This window comes from Urtica dioica, chromosome 8 (assembly GCF_054948205.1).
Source record: "Urtica dioica subsp. dioica isolate 48M chromosome 8, U.dioica_male_clone48M_v1_H2, whole genome shotgun sequence".
NCBI lineage: Eukaryota > Viridiplantae > Streptophyta > Magnoliopsida > Rosales > Urticaceae > Urtica > Urtica dioica.
Window position 1 is genome coordinate 33,105,448 of NC_142763.1, and position 19,789 is coordinate 33,125,236.

The 19,789-nt window shown below is 41.7% G+C and overlaps 2 protein-coding genes and 1 pseudogene across 5 annotated transcripts; 1 reads left to right on the forward strand and 2 right to left on the reverse strand.

Annotated features, from left to right (window-relative positions):
- Positions 1-289: 289 nt before the first annotated feature.
- On the forward strand, positions 290-3,324 carry BIR1 (BAK1-interacting receptor-like kinase 1). Of its 3 annotated transcripts, none has more exons than XM_089623559.1 (3): positions 290-435; positions 600-1,463; positions 2,166-3,324. In XM_089623559.1, the coding sequence occupies exons 2-3, from the start codon at positions 615-617 to the stop codon at positions 3,159-3,161; spliced, it is 1,845 nt and encodes a 614-aa protein (XP_089479685.1). In that variant the 5' UTR covers positions 290-435; positions 600-614; the 3' UTR covers positions 3,162-3,324. The 3 variants fall into 3 exon arrangements, with proteins under 3 accessions (XP_089479685.1, XP_089479687.1, XP_089479686.1); XM_089623561.1 differs by having other exon boundaries at positions 682-1,463; XM_089623560.1 differs by lacking the exon at positions 290-435 and having other exon boundaries at positions 446-1,463.
- A 4,477-nt stretch (positions 3,325-7,801) lies between these two features.
- Positions 7,802-15,572, reverse strand: LOC149389338 (UDP-glycosyltransferase 74F2-like; annotated as a pseudogene). The gene is made up of 3 exons (XR_016300726.1): positions 14,865-15,572; positions 13,304-13,710; positions 7,802-8,278 (listed from the first exon to the last, which is right to left on the reverse strand). The product of XR_016300726.1 is annotated as a UDP-glycosyltransferase 74F2-like (transcript).
- Positions 15,573-15,873: 301 nt separating this feature from the next.
- On the reverse strand, positions 15,874-19,271 carry LOC149389339 (UDP-glycosyltransferase 74E2-like). Its single transcript, XM_089624658.1, has 2 exons — positions 18,495-19,271; positions 15,874-16,822 (listed from the first exon to the last, which is right to left on the reverse strand). Exons 1-2 carry the CDS (start codon positions 19,230-19,232, stop codon positions 16,091-16,093), a joined length of 1,470 nt encoding a protein of 489 aa, XP_089480784.1. The 5' UTR covers positions 19,233-19,271; the 3' UTR covers positions 15,874-16,090.
- Positions 19,272-19,789: the final 518 nt, after the last annotated feature.

Genomic DNA, 19,789 nt, shown 5'->3' on the forward strand with positions numbered 1-19,789 from the left:
TTTTCTCATACCCAAGTCAAGCACTCTAAACCGGGACGAAGAAATAATAAATAAAAGGGAAAGTACATTTTCTGCTGACCAAGTATAGTCTATAAAGTCTTTGCTAAGCTTTGACAATAAACAATGGCCGACCTTCTTTGACCCGTTTAAAAACGTAGAAGACTCTCTCAATAGTCGTTGCTTTTTCATATTTTATTTCTTTCGGTACATAATCAGACGCATTTGAGCTTCAATTTTTTTTTTTTTTTTTTTCAGAATCAAAATGCTCCCTTTAGGTAACCGATTTTATTTTTTATTTTTTTTATTTTATTAATTTTTATTTTTTGGTGCGGTTATGGCTTCGAGACTTGTAAGTGGACTTGCTATTCTGTGACACCCATGGAGTAAATAAAATCTCTCTCAGAGCAACAAAAACACCCGACTTTCGATTCTCAGGTAGTTTTTTCTTCTTCTTCTTCTTCTTTCAATTACAAGCCAAGCTTTGTGCGAGTCAACTCAATTTTAGGTCAACCGAAGTTCAAGACTTTATGCGCGTTTGTTGTTTGCGTTTGTATCGACTACACGATACTGAACCACCCATGATTATGTGACCTTATTAGCGACATCTTGATTCGATGCGGAGTTGCGGAATTCTGGGCCTCGTGCCATGGAGTATCTTCATCTTCTTCTTCATCTTCTCAGGCCTCAGCCGTGGGCTCGAGAGCGACGTGAATTGCCTGAAGAACATAAAGGCGTCGCTGGAAGACCCTTTCGGGTACCTGAAATCCTCGTGGAGGTTCGACAACAACACCGAGGGTTTCATCTGCAAATTCACCGGCGTCGAGTGCTGGCACCCGGACGAGAGCAAGGTCCTGAACCTCCGGCTCTCCGACATGGGCCTGAGAGGCCCGTTCCCGAGGGCCGTGAAAGGCTGCGAGAGCCTCACGGGCTTGGACCTCTCCTACAACAACCTCTCGGGCCCCATCCCCGAGGACATCTCGAGCCTCGTCGGGTTCGCCACGTGGCTGGACCTCTCGTCCAACGACCTCTCGGGCCCCATCCCGAGCCAGCTCGCCAACTGCTCCTACCTCAACGTCCTGAGGCTGGACCGGAACCGCCTCTCGGGCCCGATACCGCCCGAGCTGGCGTTCCTGGGCCGGCTCAAGACGTTCAGCGTGACCCGCAACGGGCTCTCGGGCCCGGTCCCGAACTTCAACAAGAGCGCGGTCGTGGTTACGGCCGAGAGCTACGCCGACAACCCGGGGCTGTGCGGGGGCCCGCTGGCAGCGTGCCGGGGCGCGCCGAGGAAGTCTCGGGCGGTGGTGATCGTGGCCTCGGCCGCGGGCGGGGTCACGTTCGCCGCGCTCGCCACCGGGTTGATCTTGGCCTTCGTCTTCAAGAGCGTGGTTGCGAGGAAGAAGAGAGAGGAAGACCCCTACGGGAACAAGTGGGCCCGCAGCCTCAAAGGCACCAAAGCCATCAAGGTGAAGCTTTTTTTCTTTATTTTTTTTTATTATCGGGTATAGGAAATATTGTTTCTTGCACTTGTTTTTTAATAGCAGATGATTGCAGAGCTAACCGAAAGTAGTTAATCTGCATCTTGTTATGGAATTTTAAGAGCGTGTTTCTAAAGGCACGACCGTTGGTTCTTGATAAGCCGAACGGATCGCGTAATGCTTTCGAAATTGTGCTTTTAGATTCTGCAATTAGGAAAATGGACGTTTGTATTGATAGAAACGGAATACAAAAGCCTTTCGAGATGACCAGTGCTCTCCAAGGGAAAATCCCACACCTCACTAATTCACCGAATACCCTCCTAATCCCTCATTCTTTCCTTTTATGGCTATTGTCGAAGGAAAGTAACCCATGGCCTAACAATTTAACCCTACAGTAAATGCCTAAGGTCTAAGGATAATAAGGTCGTATCTTATATGCAATCGAGAAAAGATTGTGTTTTAAGGCACTTCTGAGAAGCAGCCGTGACTTGTATTTTAGAAACAAAAAATAAGATGAAATTTTTATTCTGATGAAAAACACGTTCCAACTACCCAACTGTGTATTTTCTATTCCCTGAAAAATCATGCCAGTATCAAGCTCGATTATAAGCAGTAATTTACAGTAATCTGCTTTAAAAGCGGATGTTTGTGTTGCTGTTCTAACAAAAAAATTATACAAACGTGGTCCAGGTTTCTATGTTTGAAAAATCGATAAATAAAATGAGGCTGAGCGATCTGATGAAGGCGACGAACAGCTTCAGCAAAGACGAGGTGATCGGAACGGGCAGAACCGGGACGCTCTTCAGAGCGACCCTCGACGACGGGAGCTTCCTGATGGTGAAGAGGCTGCAACAATCGCAGCACTCCGAGAAGGAGTTCTTGTCGGAGATGGCCACTCTCGGGACGGTCCGGCACCGCAACTTGGTCCCTCTCATGGGCTTCTGCGTGGCCAAGCGCGAGCGCCTTCTCGTCTACAGCCACATGCCCGAGGGAAACCTGAATTCCCGGCTCCACGCCGACCCCGAGTCGGGCTTGGAGTGGGAGGCCCGGCTGAGGGTCGGGGTCGGGGCCGCCCGGGGGTTCGCGTGGCTCCACCACTCGTGCAACCCGCGGATCATCCACCGGAACGTCAGCTCGAGCTGCGTCCTCCTCGACTCGGGCTTCGAGCCGCGGATCTCGGACTTCGGGCTCGCGAGGCTCATGAACCCGGTCGACACCCACTTGAGCACCTTCGTGAACGGGGAGTTCGGGGACTTGGGCTACGTGGCGCCCGAGTACGCGCGGACCCTCGTCGCGACCCCGAAGGGCGACGTGTACAGCTTCGGCGTGGTCCTCCTCGAGCTGGCCACGGGAGAGCGGCCGACCCGAGTCGCCCGGGCCGGGGACGGCTTCAAGGGGAGCCTCGTCGAGTGGATCGCCGAGCTCGGAGACAAGTCCGAGCTCCGGAGCGCCATCGACCCGTCCTTGCTCGGCAAGGGCGTGGACGGAGAGGTTTTCCAGTTCCTCAAGGTCGCTTGTAGATGCGTGGGTCCCGCTCCGAAGGAGAGGCCCACCATGTTCGAGGTGTACCAGCTTCTGAGGGCAGTCGGCGAGAGGTACGATTTCACGGCCGACGACGATCTGGTTTTGCCGCAGATGGGCGAGATTGACGCTCTAGAAGAACTCATCGTTGGCAGGGAAAAATAATCATATGTAGAAAAGAAAACTGATTTCTAAGTGAATGAAACAGGTTTGTAAGTAATTAATTTAGATATTTATCAATTCTAAGAAGATTTGATGTTTCTTTATGGGTCTCAATTTCTTATTTGTTTGTCGTCATTACTCGTTAAATATAGTTTCTTTGTGATCACCGAACAGACATTCCTTGCTGTCATGCAACAAAAATCCCGCAACTCACCATCAATATATACTATAGTGGCTGTTGGGGGGATACCATTCATCTATTTTTATCCATGTTTCGTCATACGTTAGAAATTCTGAAGAGAGAAGGATGAATATCTCGTCTACGTTTGTTGTTTTGTGGAAATGTATCAAATGGGCGATCTAGACTGTTGAAAGTTCAGCTCCAGGGTTACCTTGCGCGACACATCATCAAGAGGTGCAGCGTCTACAGCGTCCAGGTGCATCTCCAGGCTGAAGACCAAGTTCAAGTGACGTGCTGACGTGGTCCTTTGAGTGGCCAGGATGGAAAGATCATCAACGGCTGAGGTTCACTCTAGTAGATCTAGGCGGTTATTTCTGTTATGATGTATCTACCCGGGTTTGTGTACTCGTGGTTTGTTATAAATAGAGATAGCTTGAGAGTGAACATTTAATTGATTGAAAATTCATTGTAAGAAAAAGGCATTTGAGTGACTCTCTGAAAAAGCCAAATTCTTGAGTGATTGTGAGTTTTCTTCGACAGAGCTCTTGGTGAAGAGTTGTAATTGGATTGGTTGTATTCGCTTGAAGATTAGTGCAAATCGAACGTCCTTGATCTGAAGGAGTTCGCGGGGATGTAGGCTTGTTAACGCCGAACCTCGATAACAATCCGGTGTTCTTCGTTCTTTTCTTTTTCGTTTTTCTTTTTCTGGTTTTTGTTTGTGTTGTGTGGTTGCGTGTGATTCAAGGTATCTGTTTTTGAGGTTGAGTTGTGGTGAATCCTTGTAACATAGACATCTTAAATTGCTACTTCAACGTTTCAAGAAGGTTATTCAGCTACAATATCCTTGATGATATTATGTATCCCACACAAAATTGATTTCATATGCCTCTTATATAAGAAAATTACCACTATTAAAAAATATATTGAAGTGTCAAAAAAATTAGGGACACTTATACTTGCACTTTAAAAAAAATAGCTATTTTATTAATTTTAAGTTATTAACAACTATTTGTAAACTCACTTGTTTCATTTGACTCTTTAAGAAGTAACACTCATTTCAATTCAACGGTTCAAGACTCCGACAAAAGAAGAGAAATTGACACATCTACTATCAGTTGATAATCCATTTCTACTAGTAAATCTTGGAGAGAATATTTTTTTATCCAATTTTATCTTCTTTTTTTTTTCTAATTTTTTTTTCTTTAAGTCTCGCATATGTCAAGAAATTTGATTTTTTTTAATATAAAAATCTGAGTTGTTTGACGATTTGTTGATATATATATATATATATATATATATATATCAACAAATCAGACGATTTGTTGACATAATTGTCAACAATTCCTGAAATATGAAACAAAATATTCACTTAAGCTAAAGAAAAAAATGACACAATTTGTTTACATATATATGGCAACAAATGACAACACTGAAAAGTTGGCAACAAATGACAACACTAAAAGATTTGTTGACATAAATGTCAACAAATGATATGATTTGTTGACATAGACGTCAACAAATGACACGATTTGTAGATATAGACGTCAACAAATGACATGATATGAGAATAATTACAACGACTAATTGAGAATTCGAACTCGAAATCGTTTTTAAAAAAGAGTGTAAAACAAAAAAGCCAGGTTTTCGACTAATTAACCATTCACAAAAAAACTCAAAGCTCAAAGCAACGCAAGGCATAAAGCCTTAAATAAATAAGTAAAAAAGAAATTGCCACAAGTACTACCATTTTATAACATTTATTTCATTTTGCACAAAAACTATAATTTGGACAAAATACTAGTAAAAAGAAGAGAAATATTTTTAAGCCTTATTTACCCTCTTCTATTTTGTTCTTTACTTTTTTTTTCTCTTGAGTCTAGCAAAAAAATTGTTTTTATTTTTTTTTTAAATAAAGCCATTTCATTTTCTTCTGACTTCTGAGGTTTGAGATTTTGATGTTAGGATCAATGGTGATTGAGGGAGAGATAGCATATATTAGAAAATAACAGGCTAAGGGCAAAAGAGTATTTGAATACATGACTAGTAGATTTGTCCAAATTATAATTTTGGTGAAAAATAGAAAAAAAAATGTTATCAAATCGTAGTACATATGACAATTTCTCTAAGTAAAAATACAGACACTATAATCTTCGAAATTGCCTTAACTACCACCATTTGATAAGTTTTTTCAAATTTTCAACCAAAAGTTTAATTTTGCCAAAAATACTAGTAAACCACTTGTACAAATACAATTTTACACTCAACATGATGCCAACAATTGACATCTCTATTTCAATAATTGATATCTCTGAGTTTTGAGTTCTCTGTTTGTTGACATAAATGTCAACAATCGACATCTATTATTGACATCAATATCAACAATTGACATCAATTGTTGATGGTAAAATTGTATTTGTACAAGTAATTTAGTAGTATTTTTGGCCAAATTAAGCTTTTGGTGGAAAATTGAAAAAAACTTATCCAACGGTGATAGTTGAGGCAATTACCATAATAGAGGACATAGTCATACATATATAATATCAGTTAAGCGTAGTTCATAAAGGGTTATCAAATGGGAGTAAACGTGTCAATTTCTCATTGAATTCCATAATTTAAAAAAGAATTAAACTGGGTTGGGCTAGTTCTAAATATCAGAAACCATAATGGGTTATAGAGTAAAAAATAATGGGATTATTCTTAAAGTATGATCTTCCCATTAATTTTCGACCAAAATCCATTAAGTCAAAATTAATCCAAATCTATGACCCCATAAATTGGGCAATTACATTTTTAACCATTTTTTCTCTCTTTACCCAAATCAACGAAAAAAAAACCCAAATCAATAGAGGAATACCACCTCCAGGAAGAGCGTCGTTCTGTGACTCATCGGTGTCGGATCCAAGCATCTCAATCCACGACCCAATCGTCCTCTCCGCCGCTCTGAAGATCCTCCGACGCTAGAGAATTTCGAAACCACCTTCATTACTCGCCGGAGACTTCCCTCTCGGCCGTGCTGCATCGCCGGAATTCAGACGACGCAGAGAGTTCCGGCGGAAGACCTCAACGCCGAGGCCAATGTCAATAAATCTTCAAAGGAATTTTCCAGAATCATTGAAGATTTATTGATATTAATGTCAATAAAAATGCATATTTATTGACATCAATGTCAATAAATCTTCAACGAAAACCCATATATTTATCAAGAAACTGTTTCTGAAAATTTCTGGGTTTTCGTTGAAGATTTATTGACATTGATGTCAATAAAAATGCATATTTATTGACAACAATGTCAATAAATCTTCAACGAAAACCCAGATATTTATCAAGAAACTGTTTCTGAAAATTTTTGGGTTTTCGTTGAAGATTTATTGACATTGATGTCAATAAATATGCATTTTTATTGACATTAATGTCAATAAATCTTCAATAATTCTGGAAAATTCCTTTGAAGATTTATTGACATTGGCCTCGGCGTTGAGGTCTTCTGCCGGAACTCTCAGCGTCGTCTGAACTCCGGCGATGCAGCGTGGCCGAGAGGGAAGTCTCCGGCGAGTAATGAAGGTGGTTTTCAAAATTCTCGAGCGTCGGGGGATCTTCAGAGCGGTGGAGAGGATGATTGGATCGTGGATTGAGATGCTTGGATCCGACGCCGATGAGTCACAGAACGACGCTCTTCCTGGAGGTGGTATTCCTATGTTGATTTGGTTTTTTTTTTTTTTTTTTTTTTTGGTAAAGAGAGAAAGATGTATAAAAATATAATTACCCAATTTATGGGGTCACAGATTTAGATTAATTTGGACTTGATGGAGATCCAAAATTAATGGGGAGATCATACTTTAGGAATAATCTAAAAAATAATTCAATTGAGGCTATAGTAAAACGACAAAAATGTCCTCCCGACTTTTCACTGTTTGAAAAAAAAGACAAAAACGTTTTGACATTATCAGATACGAGTGGGGATGGTGTGGTTTTCCGTAATAGTTTCATGGCTTTAGTGGGGCTGAAACCTAAATGTGATTTTGACATTATCAGATATGTTTGATTTTGTTAGTAGATTCTAAATGTGATTTTCCGATTTCCTTACCATTAAGGATTGTTCATTCATATAAATATTCTTCAATTTTAAAAATATGAAAAAAGATCTAAGAATTTTGTGGAAAAATTAAGAATATAGTTGTTTTTTTTTTTTTTTTTTTTTTTTTTTTTTTTTTTTGTTAAGACAAGTCTTGTGGCGTTCATTTCAACTTATCAATCAAAAACTCGTGTTTCTCGTAGCTTTGAATATCAAATGTTTGTTTACGAAAGAATCAACAATATTGGTTTAGCACCCCCATCATAATGTTGGTGTAGTTCGCGTGATAGTTGTTTCTAATTACTAACCGATTATTCATTTTTAAACAAATGTGATCTAAGTTAAGATAAATAAATGAGCCCAAAATCAATCATCTCGTACAAGGAGATAGGCATGCTAACAACATCACATTAATATTAGAAGAGTGTACAACTTAATTTGTTACGAGACGAACAACAACAAAGTAAAAAAAAAAAAATTGTGACGTATGTTTCCTGTCGTGCTTGAAGATGCAAATTGTAGTAATATTATCTTAAGCTCTGGTTCAAACTTGAAATAAAGTCGTCGATGTTTCTGTCGGAGCTACTACCTTCACTCACTGCCCCTTTAACCAATTCCCTCCACTTCATAGCATTTTCTCTAATCTCTTCCCTTCTCTCGCCATCCATTATTTCCTTCACGCACTTCTCCAACGCCTCTCGTCTCACAATCCCACTCCCATCTCTCTCCCCCCTTACTCCAACTTTCCAAACATCCGCAATATGTTTGGCGTTAGTGAATTGGTCAGTCCATTGAGGCAAACCCACCATTGGAACCCCTAAGCTCAGAGCTTCCAAAGTGGAGTTCCAGCCGCAATGTGTCACGAAACTGTTGGGGTTTTTTACATCGTCACTCGTCCAGTCGAGCTCGTCACTTCGTCAGTCGAGCTCTTCTCTTCGTCAGTCGACCTGGAATGAGTTCGCACTTCGTCCAAACGTCTTTGGATTCAGTTCGTTAGTTCGCCCAAGCGTGTTGGGTTAACTCTGTCAAAACCTCTCTCTCTCTCGAAATAGAAAAACGAAAATAAAAGAAGGAACACAAGATTTATAGTGGTTCATTTCAAAGAGAAAGCTACGTCCACTTTGCCGCTGCAATACTATAAACCCAATTGGGAAAGTTTACAAGTACAAGTGTTTCTATTTTGGGTACAAAGGAATACAACAAATAGTATCCTTTATATACACTAAGGAAATGTACAAAGTTACTATCCCTAACAGATGTGGGACTTTTTCCAATTCCTTAGATTAGGCTCCATCACTTGACATCCACCATCAACAATCTCTCACTTGGAGACTAATCTCATCACGCATCTCCATCTTGCAGCGGCGACTCAACTCATCAGACGAGGAGTCCAACTGAGGTCGAGCACAACCTCAGTTTGTCATACGGCACAGACTTCGTAAACATGTCGGCGGGATTCTGACTCCCTGAGATCTTCTCAAGCACCAGTACACCATCTTCTAATGCCGACCTGATGAAGTGATATCTCAGCTGTATATGCTTAGTCCTCGCATGATACACTGGATTCTTTGTCAACTGAATGGCGCTCTGGCTGTCACTGTACAGCACACTCCCTTCATGGTCTTGACCCAGCTCGCCCAGAAAAGTCTGTAGCCATATCATCTCCTTCGTGGCCTCGGTAATGGCCACATACTCCGCCTCACAGCTCGACAAGGCAACAATCTTCTGCAACCTCGACACCCAACTGATAGCCGTCCCTCCGAATGTGTAGACATAGCCGAACGTGCTCTTTCTGCTGTCGACGTCGCCCTCATTGTCAGCATCGACATAACCTTGGAGTCCAAGTTCGGACTTCCTGAATACCAGCGCCGAGGTCGAGCTGCCTCTCAGATATCGGAGGATCCACTTCACAGCCTCCCAGTGCTCTCTCCCCGGGTTACTCATAAATCTGCTCACAACTCCCACTGCATGAGCAATCTCCGGCCTCGTGCACACCATTGCGTACATCAAGCTTCCGATGGCCGAAGCATAAGGGATCTTGTCCATGTACGCCAGCTCGTCCTCTGTCACTGGCGACTGTTGCTTGGACAATTTGAAGTGGCTGGCCAGCGGCGAGCTGACCGACCTCGCATCCTCCATGTTGAAGCGTTGGAGCACCTTCTTCACGTACTCCTCCTGTGAGAGCTCGATGCTCTCTCTCATCCTCTTGATCCTCATCCCGAGAATCTGCTTCGCGGCTCCTAGATCCTTCATCGCGAACTCTTCGGACAATCTCTTCTTCAGCTCGTCGATCTCGTGTAGGTTAGCACCTGCGATCAGCATGTCGTCGACGTAGAGCAGAAGAATCACATAGGAGTCTTCAAGTCTCTTGAAGTAACAACAGTGGTCGGCCTCACACCTGCCGAACTCAGCTCGCTTCATGAAGTTGTCGAACTTCTTGTACCACTGCCGTGGGGCTTGCTTCAGCCCGTAGAGACTCTTCTGGAGCTTGCACACGAGCTCCTCTCTTCCTTTCACCTCGAAGCCTTCGGCCTGCCTCATGTAGATCTCTTCGTCGAGATCACCGTGAAGGAACGCCGTCTTCACATCCATCTGCTGTAGATGCAGATTTTCCTTGGCAACCAATCCCAGCACGGTTCTGATCGTCACGAGCTTGACGACCGGAGAGAAGATTTCTGTGAAATCGATTCCCTCCTTCTGCTGAAAACCTTTCACCACCAGCCTCGCCTTGAACCGTTGGCTTCCATTGCTCTCCTCCTTTATCCGGTACGCCCACTTGTTGTGCAGTGCTTTCTTCCCAGCTGGTAACTTCACCAGCTCCCAAGTGTTATTTGTGATCAGTGAATCCATCTCGTCCTTCATGGCGAGCTCCCACTTGGTCGAGGTGTCGACCTCCATAGCCTCTTCATAGCACTCCGGCTCTCCTCTGTCGGTAAGGAGGATGTAGTTGAGAGACGGGGAAAACTTGTGTACCGGTTTTCTGACTCTTGTCGATCTCCGCAGCTCGGTGATCGGAGTCCGTTGTTTCACCTCGAGCTCGGTGTTATCATCAACTTCTTCTTCAGTCTCGTGACCGTCATCAGCTCGGCCTGATCTCACCTCGGTCATCGAATTGTCTTCTTCGATCTCGTGACCGTCATCAGCTCGGTCTGATCTCACCTCGGTCATCGAAGTGTCTTCTTCTTCTTCCAGCTCGGTCGTCGAGAAGTCTTTCAGGTCGATCATTGACTTCTCGCCCTCAGGAGCTATCTTGGTCGAGCTCCCCTTCAGCTCGTCCCCGTATGTCGTCTGCTCGTTGAAGACAACATTCCTGCTCCGGACTATCTTTCTCGCATGGGCATCCCAGAAACGATAGTCGAGCTCAGTGTCACCATAACCAATGAAATAACACTTTTTAGATTTTGGGTCGAGCTAACTTCGAACGGATTCATCAATATGAACATATGATAAACAACCAAACACTTTCAGATAAGAAAGGTTTACCTTCTTCCCATTCCACGCCTCTTCTGGAATTCTGAAATTCAAAGGAACGCTCGGTCCTCGGTTTATCAAGAAGGTTGTCGTGTTGATTGCATCGGCCCAAAATGTCTTGGGCAGGCCGGAGTGAATTCGCATACTCCGAGCTCGTTCATTCAGCGTGCGATTCATTCGCTCCGCTACTCCGTTCTGTTGGGGAGTCCCCGGGATCGTTCTCATCATCTTGATCCCGTTCTCAGCACAATAACGCTTGAAGTCGGAGTCGACGTACTCCCCTCCGTTGTCGGACTTCAAGCACTTCACTTTCGAGCTCGTCTCCAGCTCGACCATCGCCTTCCACATTTTGAAGGTAGCGAACACGTCAGATTTATTCTTCAGGAAATAAACCCATACCTTCCTCGTGGAATCGTCTATGAACGTCACGCAGTAGCGAGATCCTCCAAGTGAAGGAACTGGAGCTGGTCCCCATACGTCGGTATGTACCAGCTCGAGTTTCTCCGCCTTCAGCTCTCTGCTCGCATTCGTGAAGCTAACTTGCTTCTGCTTCCCGAGAATGCAGCTCTCGCATTGGTGATGTTCCACCGTCTTCAGCTCCGGGATCATGCCGTCTTTCACCATCATCTTCATTCCCTTCTCGCTCATGTGCCCGAGCCTGCGGTGCCACAGCTCGGTCTTCGCGGTGTTGTCGACCACGGCCACCATGTCTCTGCAGCTCGACGTCATGTAGAGCGTGCCTGTCTTCTGTCCGCGAGCTACCACCATAGCTCCCTTCGAGACCTTCCACGATTTATTTCCGAACGTCGTGGTGTAACCTTCATCGTCGAGCTGACCCATCGAGATTAGGTTCCTCATCAACTTCAGCACGTGTCTGACCTTGTTGATCTTCCAGACTTGCCCGTTTCCCATCTTCAGCCTGACGTCGCCGACACCAACAATGTCTAGAGGCTCGCCATCAGCCACGTAGACCTTCCCGTGATTTCCTGCGACATAATTCTCCAGAATGTCGCTGTCAAGGGTGGTGTGAAAAGACGCTCCTGAGTCGAGCACCCAAGAGTCAGTCGAGCTGTCAACCGTTAGCAGTAACGCATCTGCTAACTCTTCAGTGACGTCGTGGGCACCTCCTTTCTCCTTGGCGGGCTTCTTGCAGTACTTCCTGATGTGGCCGGACTCGCCACAATTCCAGCACGCAAAGGTTCGTCCTGACTTGGATTGACCTTGCCCACTCCGTGACTTCGACCTGTCCTTCCCTCGGTTCTGACTCCGGTTGTGGTTTCTTCCCCTGTTCTCCACATTCAAGGCCGAACTCGTCGAGGCCTCGCCAAAATCAATTCGTCGCACCTCTTCGGCAAGGATGCGATCTCGTACGTCGTTAAACTTTAACTTCGCACTTCCAACCGAGTTGCTGACCGCGGCCCTCATCGGCTCCCAGCTATTCGGCAAGGACACGAACAGAATCAGAGCTCGCACTTCGTCGTCGAACTCGATCTCAACTGATGACAGTTGGTTGACGATCGTGTTGAACTCGTTCACGTGAGTGGCTACCCCGGCTCCTTCATCCATCTTCAAGTGGAAAAGCCTCTTCATCAAAAACACCTTGTTGTTCGCCGAGGGTTTCTCGTACATGTCCGTCAGGACCTTCATCATTCCCGACGTGGTCTTCTCCTTCGCCTCGTTGTGAGCCACGTTCTTCGACAGCGTCAGTCGAATAACTCCCAGAACCTGCCTGTCGAGGAGTTTCCATTCTGCCTCGTCCATCTTTTTTGGTTTCTCGCTCAGCGGTTGATGAAGCTTTCTTCCGTACAAATAATCCTCGATCTGCATTCTCCAGAATGCATAGTCCGACCCGTCGAACTTCCCGATCCCTTGCACCGTGCCTTCTTCGCCTCCCATCGTTTTCTACTTCGCTTCTTCTCCACAAGTCGCACTCCGTTTCAACAAGAAACTGCAAACCTAGAAGCTCTGATACCAGTTGTTGGGGTTTTTGACCTCGTCACTCGTCCAGTCGAGCTCTTCTCTTCGTCAGTCGAGCTCGTCTCTTCGTCAGTCGACCTGGAATGAGTTCGCACTTCGTCTAAACGTCTTTGGATTCAGTTCGTCAGTTCGCCCAAGCGTGTTGGGTTAACTCTGTCAAAACCTCTCTCTCTCTCTCTCGAAACAGAAAAACAAAAATAAAAGAAGGAACACAAGATTTATAGTGGTTCACTTTCAAAGAGAAAGCTACGTCCACTTTGCCGCTGCAATACTATAAACCCAATTGGGAAAGTTTACAAGTACAAGTGTTTTTATTTTGGGTACAAAGGAATACAACAAATAGTATCCTTTATATACACTAAGGAAATGTACAAAGTTACTATCCCTAACAGATGTGAGACTTTTTCCAATTCCTTAGATTAGGCTCCATCACTTGACATCCACCATCAACATAAACACCCGACCTTGTCACTCCCCAGAACCTCTAGTTGATTGCACCATGAGACAACCAAACCCTTATTCTCCGAGTTAGACTCTTTTGTGAACCCTTTCGTAAGCTTGTCCTTCTCCGACAACCGAACAACCCAGAAGAAGGGAGGATTGAGCTTCCTTAGCCCGCAAGCAACTTCATCCATCTGCTCGGCTTCAACGCCTACTAAGCTCCCAAACGACACATAAACAACGGATCGGTTTGGCTGTGCGTTTAGCCATTCCATGGAGGCCTCAGATTCAGGATTTGAGAGAGTTGTTTCGTATTGTTTGTCACCTTCTATGCGATTGTCTAAGAGCATTGATGGGATTGTGGGTCCGACCGTTTTTAATGGCAAGACAGTCATCATCCAATTCACAGCCTAACACAAAAGTAATTGATGAGAATACTAATGATAAACGTGTATCTATTGATTCTATTCTACCTAACAATTGTATATATGATAAATTTGACTTTCAGTTTCATTTACAACATACAAGACTAATATTTTGATTTCGTTTACATTTAATTGTTCGACATTTCATCGCAAAATTTCCTGCAGGCACATGTTTATCAATTTAAGCTCCAAATTGTTACACCAGAGCCCATTATTGGTAAATAACTTTTTGCCTTCTTCATTTAAATATTTTCTCAAACATAAATATACCCTTATTAATAAGTTAAAAAAAAAATAAAACAAAATTAATAATTTAAATTAAACACTTAATATTAATTGATAATGTTAAAAAAAATGGGAAAATGACACATATACGCTCTTTGTTTTAATGAAATATTTAGTTTCATTTTTTGTTTTAAAAATGTCGAGTTTGTACATTCTATTTTATTAAAATTATAAAATTGTATCTTAAAATAGATTACAGTGCCACTATGCTTCTTTATTATTGACTTTCGTTGATGTTAACTCTAATATTTATACGCAAACTCCATTTTACCCTTATTTATTAGCACTCTATATGTAATTTATTTAAAAAAAATAATAAACAACAATCTATGAATTGTCGAGAACACAGACAGAGAAAATGGGTAAAAATCAACGGTCGATAGTCATTAAAATCACCGATTCGAGTGTGAAATCCATGACTCATAGTTTGTAATTCGAACACGGAAATAAGTCATTTATTGAGAGGTGTGAGTTTTATTAGTATATTTCGATTTATGACTATTTTATTATTTAAAAATTGGGAATTTGGACATTAGGGTACTGATTTAGGGTTTGATTCGGTTTCTTATATCAGTGTCAATATCAATGAAAAATCAATAAAAAAAAAATTCGTGACATTGTTATTTATTTTATGGTATAGTTTTTTCATTTTAATTGCATGATATTTTTGAAAATATAAAGATAAAACTCGACATTACACTCAAATATATATATGTTATTTTAACAAAAATAAGTATTTTTTTTTTTTCATTTTGTAATAAGTAACCAACTCTAGAGAGATTATATGAAATGGTGATGATATGTTTAACGAATAGGGATGTCCGATGACCAATACAAATTAATCGTGGTAGTACCTGGTGTTCGATTTCAAGAACGGTGTTGCAGAGCATCGAATCAGCTTCTTCCAAGTTGGCAAACTGATCCACAACCAGTCTGAGGAAACCCGGGTACGTTCCTTTCGCGTCGGACACGAACGACGGAAGATCCTCCACTCCGAGCGGAACCAGCTCCGGCAGAATCACCGGACTCGTAACCGGAATCCCCAGCAACCCCTTGCTGACGTGGTAATACACCGCGTTGACCGCGACCGACTGCGTGAAGAACGCCGCCGCCGAGATCCCGAACTTCCTCGCCACGTGGAGGCCCCAGGGAAGGAAGGCGTCGTAGACCACGCAGTCAACTGGGCCGCCACGACTCGACCCCGAAAGGTCTCCCACTAGACGGCCTAGGGATTCTGGGCCCACCGTCCAGAAACGGTCCAGGTAGGCCTCGACGCTCTCGGCTGAGTCGATCCCGCCCTCGTCGTGGCCGTCGGAGATGGACTGGACGGAGACCGAATCGTCGGAGATTACTCGGTGGGTTTTGCGGAAGAACTCGGTGACGACGAGAGTGACTGTGAGGCCTTCGTGGTGTAACCGCTTTGAGAATTGGCGGAGAGGGTTTACGTGTCCCACGGTAGGGTATGCCAACACCATGCAGTGACTTGCTTTCTTTTCCATTGTTGGTTTCTCTACAAGCTTCGTCTCTGATAAGAAATGAGAATGAGTGTCAGCAACAATATGAGGAAGGCAAGTCTGTTTTAATTTGTGGAGGTCATTATTTTAAGAATTAAGGCCATAAATATCCTTATAAAATATTGATCTTTTTCCTTTTGATATCATGATTTGTATCAAATACTCTTTAGGTTTATATTAATATGACTCCAAAATATCAGTTAAATTACTCCTTTTGTTTTTTATTGAGACCAAAATATCAGTTAAATAATCAGGTTTTTTTAGCACGTGGGAACAAAATAATTCAAGTTACGTAATTATCACTAAGTGTGAATAAAACAAGGATAAAGCTAGAATAACAATGCTTATTATATATACATTTGTCAATGTGATCCAGCCAATGCAAGATAAATTAATGAGTCCAAAATCAATCATCTCTTGCAAGAAAATAGGCATGTTAAAAGTATCACATTAAAATATTAAAAAGGTGAACAACAATACGAACAACGATCGATATAGAATGAACAAACAATATTATAGCGTCTGTTTCCTTTCTTGCGTGATCGATGCAGATTCTAGTAGTGTTATCATAAGCCATGGTTCAAACTCAAAATAAAATCATCTATATTCTTGTCGGAGCTACCACCTTCACTCACTGCCCTCTTAACCAATTCCCTCCATTTCATAGCATTCTCTCTAATCCCATCCTTTCTCTTGTCATCCATTACTTCCTTCACACACTTCTCCAACGCCTCTCGTCTCACAATCCCACTCCCATCTCTCTCACCTCTCACTCCAACTTTCCAAACATCCGCAATATGTTTGGCGTTAGTGAATTGGTCAGTCCATTGAGGCAAACCCACCATTGGAACCCCTAAACTCAGAGCTTCCAAAGTCGAGTTCCAGCCACAATGTGTCACGAAACACCCGACCTTGTCGCTCGCCAGAACCTCTAGCTGATTGCACCATGAGACGACCAAACCCTTATTCTCCGAATTAGACTCTTCCATGAACCCTTTTGGAAGCTTGTCCTTCTCCGATGACCGGACCACCCACAAGAAGGGTCGATCGAGCTTCCTTAGCCCGCAAACAACTTCCTCCATCTGCTCAGCTTCAACGGCTACTAAGGTCCCGAACGACACATAGACGACGGATCGGTTTGGGTGTGAGCTTAGCCATTCCATGGAGGCCTCGGCTTCAGGGTTTGAGAGGGTTGATCCGTATTGTTTGTCACCTTCTATGCGCTTGTCTAAGAGCATCGATGGGATCGTTGGTCCGACCGTTCTTAATGGCAACACCTTCAGCATCCAATTCGCAGCCTAACACACACAATCCATAAGAATTGTTACTGAGAAACGTGTATCTATTCTATCTTACAATTGTATATAATATGTTAAATGATGACTTTCATTCGCAATCACTACCTTTTACTAGCTAGTTTAATTCATTTTCAACAGTCCAGGCTATAATGTCAATTTCTCTATTTTACTAGCTAGTTTCATTTACACTATACGAGACTAATATATGTATATATATATATATATATATATATATATATATATATATATTCTTGTACATTCAATTGCATGACTTCTCAGTTTAATTTTCTATCGCAAAATTTTCTACTGTCAAATATTTATTAGTTAAAACTCCTTATATTTCACACCAAAAAACATTATTGATAAACAACTTTTTTCCCTGTTCATTTATATATATTTTTTTATATATAAAATTACCCTTATTTATTAGGTTTTTAAATTTTTTTTATTTTGCTTATATTTGAGAATTTTCACTGATCACAAATTCACAATGAAATAAACTAATAAGTAAATTGTTTATAGTATTTTAAACCAATGAAAAAAATAGGGCAATGTAGTTTAATAGCCAACAAAAATATTTATGTTTTGAAAATAGTCAACGTTTGCAAACTTTTAGAAAAATAGACAAACAACCTATGTGCCATAAGTGATAGCTAATAAAAATTACTTTTATGACCTTAGCTTTTTAAATTCGTAATTTTCTCTCTCCTGATTTTGAATTCGTCACTTCTTCTCTCTTACTTTCTTTCCTGCATTTTTTTTCTTCATAAAAACTTCAAAAATCCATATCTATCTCATATGAGCTCGAAATTGAGGGATTTCAAATCTTACGGATTCGTGGCGCCGAGATCTTCAAAAATAGATCAATTGTGTTTTATGAAAAATCATGTTTAATGCGTCATATTTACGTGTGTTTGTAATGACATTTCCAGAAATATTCAATAAATTTTCATTTATTTCCAGATGATTTCCGAAAATTTTCAGTTATTTTCAAGGCAGTAACGTGATTTTTCTACATCTATAGCATTAAAAATTATTTTTCATCAAAGACAATGAGTCTATTTTTGAAGATCTCGACACCACAAATCCGTAGAATTTTGAATCACTCAATTTCGAGTTCATATGAGATAGATATGGATTTTTTAAGTTTGGATGAAAAAATGTTTAAAAAATAGGAGAGAGAAAGCGACGAATTCAAAACTAAAAGAGAGAGAAAGTAACGAATCTAGAAAAAAAAAACAAACAAAAAACAAAACAAAACAACAACCGCTAAATTAAGTTAAGGACACTTTTGGAATTTTAACTCATTATCTCAATTACCACCTCATACATTTGACTATTTTCTCATAACTTTCTAACCTTGGATAAATTTCAAACGTTAAGATTAAGATGCTGTAGTTAGTTACAAATTTTTTTAAAAAAAATATACTTCTAATTAATTGACAATGTTTAAAAAAATTAATAATTAGTAAGATTATTTTAGTATTTAAAAAAAATACTAAGATAAAAAATTGAAATGACGTTTGTGGACTGAGATGATTGTACTATAAAATGTATAAATACTTTTTTTATCATGTAATAAATAACTGATTCAAAAGAGATTTATGGACGATATATATAGTTGATATAATTAATTTCATGTATAGTAATATTCAAGAAGTGGTAGATGTACCTGGTGTTCGATTTCAAGAATGGTGTTGCAGAGCATCCAATCAACTTCTTCCACGTTGGCAAACTGATCCACAACCAGTCTGAGTACAGCCGGGTACGTCCTTTCCACGTCGGACACGAACGACGGAAGATCCTCCACTCCGAGCGGAACCAGCCCCGGCAGAGTCACCGGACTCGTAACCGGAATCCCCAGCAACCCCTTGCTGACGTGGTAGTAAACCGCGTTGACCGCGCACGACTGCGTGAAGAACGCCGCCGCAGAGATCCCGAACCTCGTCGCCACGTGGAGGCCCCAGGGAAGGAGGGCGTCGTAGACCACGCAGTCAACTGGGCCGCCACGACTCGAACCCGAAAGGTCTCCCACGAGCCGGGCTAGGGATTCTGGGCCAACCGTCCAGAAACGGTCCAGGTAGGCGTCGACGCTCTCGGCTGAGTCGATCCCGCCCTCGTCGTGGCCGTCGGAGATGGCCTCGACGGAGATCGAGTCGTCGGAGACTACTCGGTAGGTTTTGCGGAAGAACTCGGTGACGACGAGAGTGATTGTGAGGCCTTTGTGGTGTAACCGCTTTGAGAATTGGCGGAGAGGGTTTACGTGTCCCACGCTAGGGTATGTCAACACCAAGCAGTGACTTGCTTTCTTCTCCATTGGTCGGTTCTCTCTGGTTTCTTTCTTTTCTTTGATAGGAATATGAAAATGAGTGTTACCGAAGGCAAATTTGTTTAAATCTCTGGAGGACATTATTTTAACTTTTAGTCTGCAAGTCCGAGACTAGCAATAGAATACAAAAGGAAAAACAAAATATAATGACATTTACTGTATTGAAAAAAATATTCGATTTAATTTATATAAATTGTGAATATTTTTCCTTGGGCACATTGAAAAGTAAAAGCTGAGAAATAAGTGGGTTGTTGTATTTAATTTTTTTCGTTCATTTGTTCATTGGGCGTTGAGAAATTGTCTGATACAGCGATACATCAGATCATACAGCTATTTTCCGGCTAAAGAACTAGCCAAAATGACACCTCTGCTTTAAAATTATAGCCAAACTATTAACATATTTAGGAAAATAGCCAATTTATCATGACAACATTCCAATATTCCAATTATATCATTAGGTTAATATTATTAACTATCATAGTAAATAATATCATCTATAACAAAAAAATTAGTAAATCTAATTAACAATAACAAAAACTATATTAAATCTTATTTGTCGTAACAAGAATAATAGTAAATCTTATTTACCGTAACAAGAACAATAGTAAATATTATTTACCGTAACACACTAGGACAAA

What these genes read in the sequence shown, in the direction of transcription:
- LOC149389339 (XM_089624658.1), bottom strand. Translation starts at nt 19,232, where the DNA reads ATGTCCTCCAGAGATTTAAACAAATTTGCCTTCGGTAACACTCATTTT. An exon ending in TTCTTGAAATCGAACACCAG is followed by an intron (nt 16,823 to 18,494) that starts GTACATCTACCA and finishes TGTGTGTGTTAG; the next exon opens with GCTGCGAATTGGATGCTGAA.
- BIR1 (XM_089623559.1), top strand. Translation starts at nt 615, where the DNA reads ATGCGGAGTTGCGGAATTCTGGGCCTCGTGCCATGGAGTATCTTCATC. An exon ending in AAGGCACCAAAGCCATCAAG is followed by an intron (nt 1,464 to 2,165) that starts GTGAAGCTTTTT and finishes AACGTGGTCCAG; the next exon opens with GTTTCTATGTTTGAAAAATC.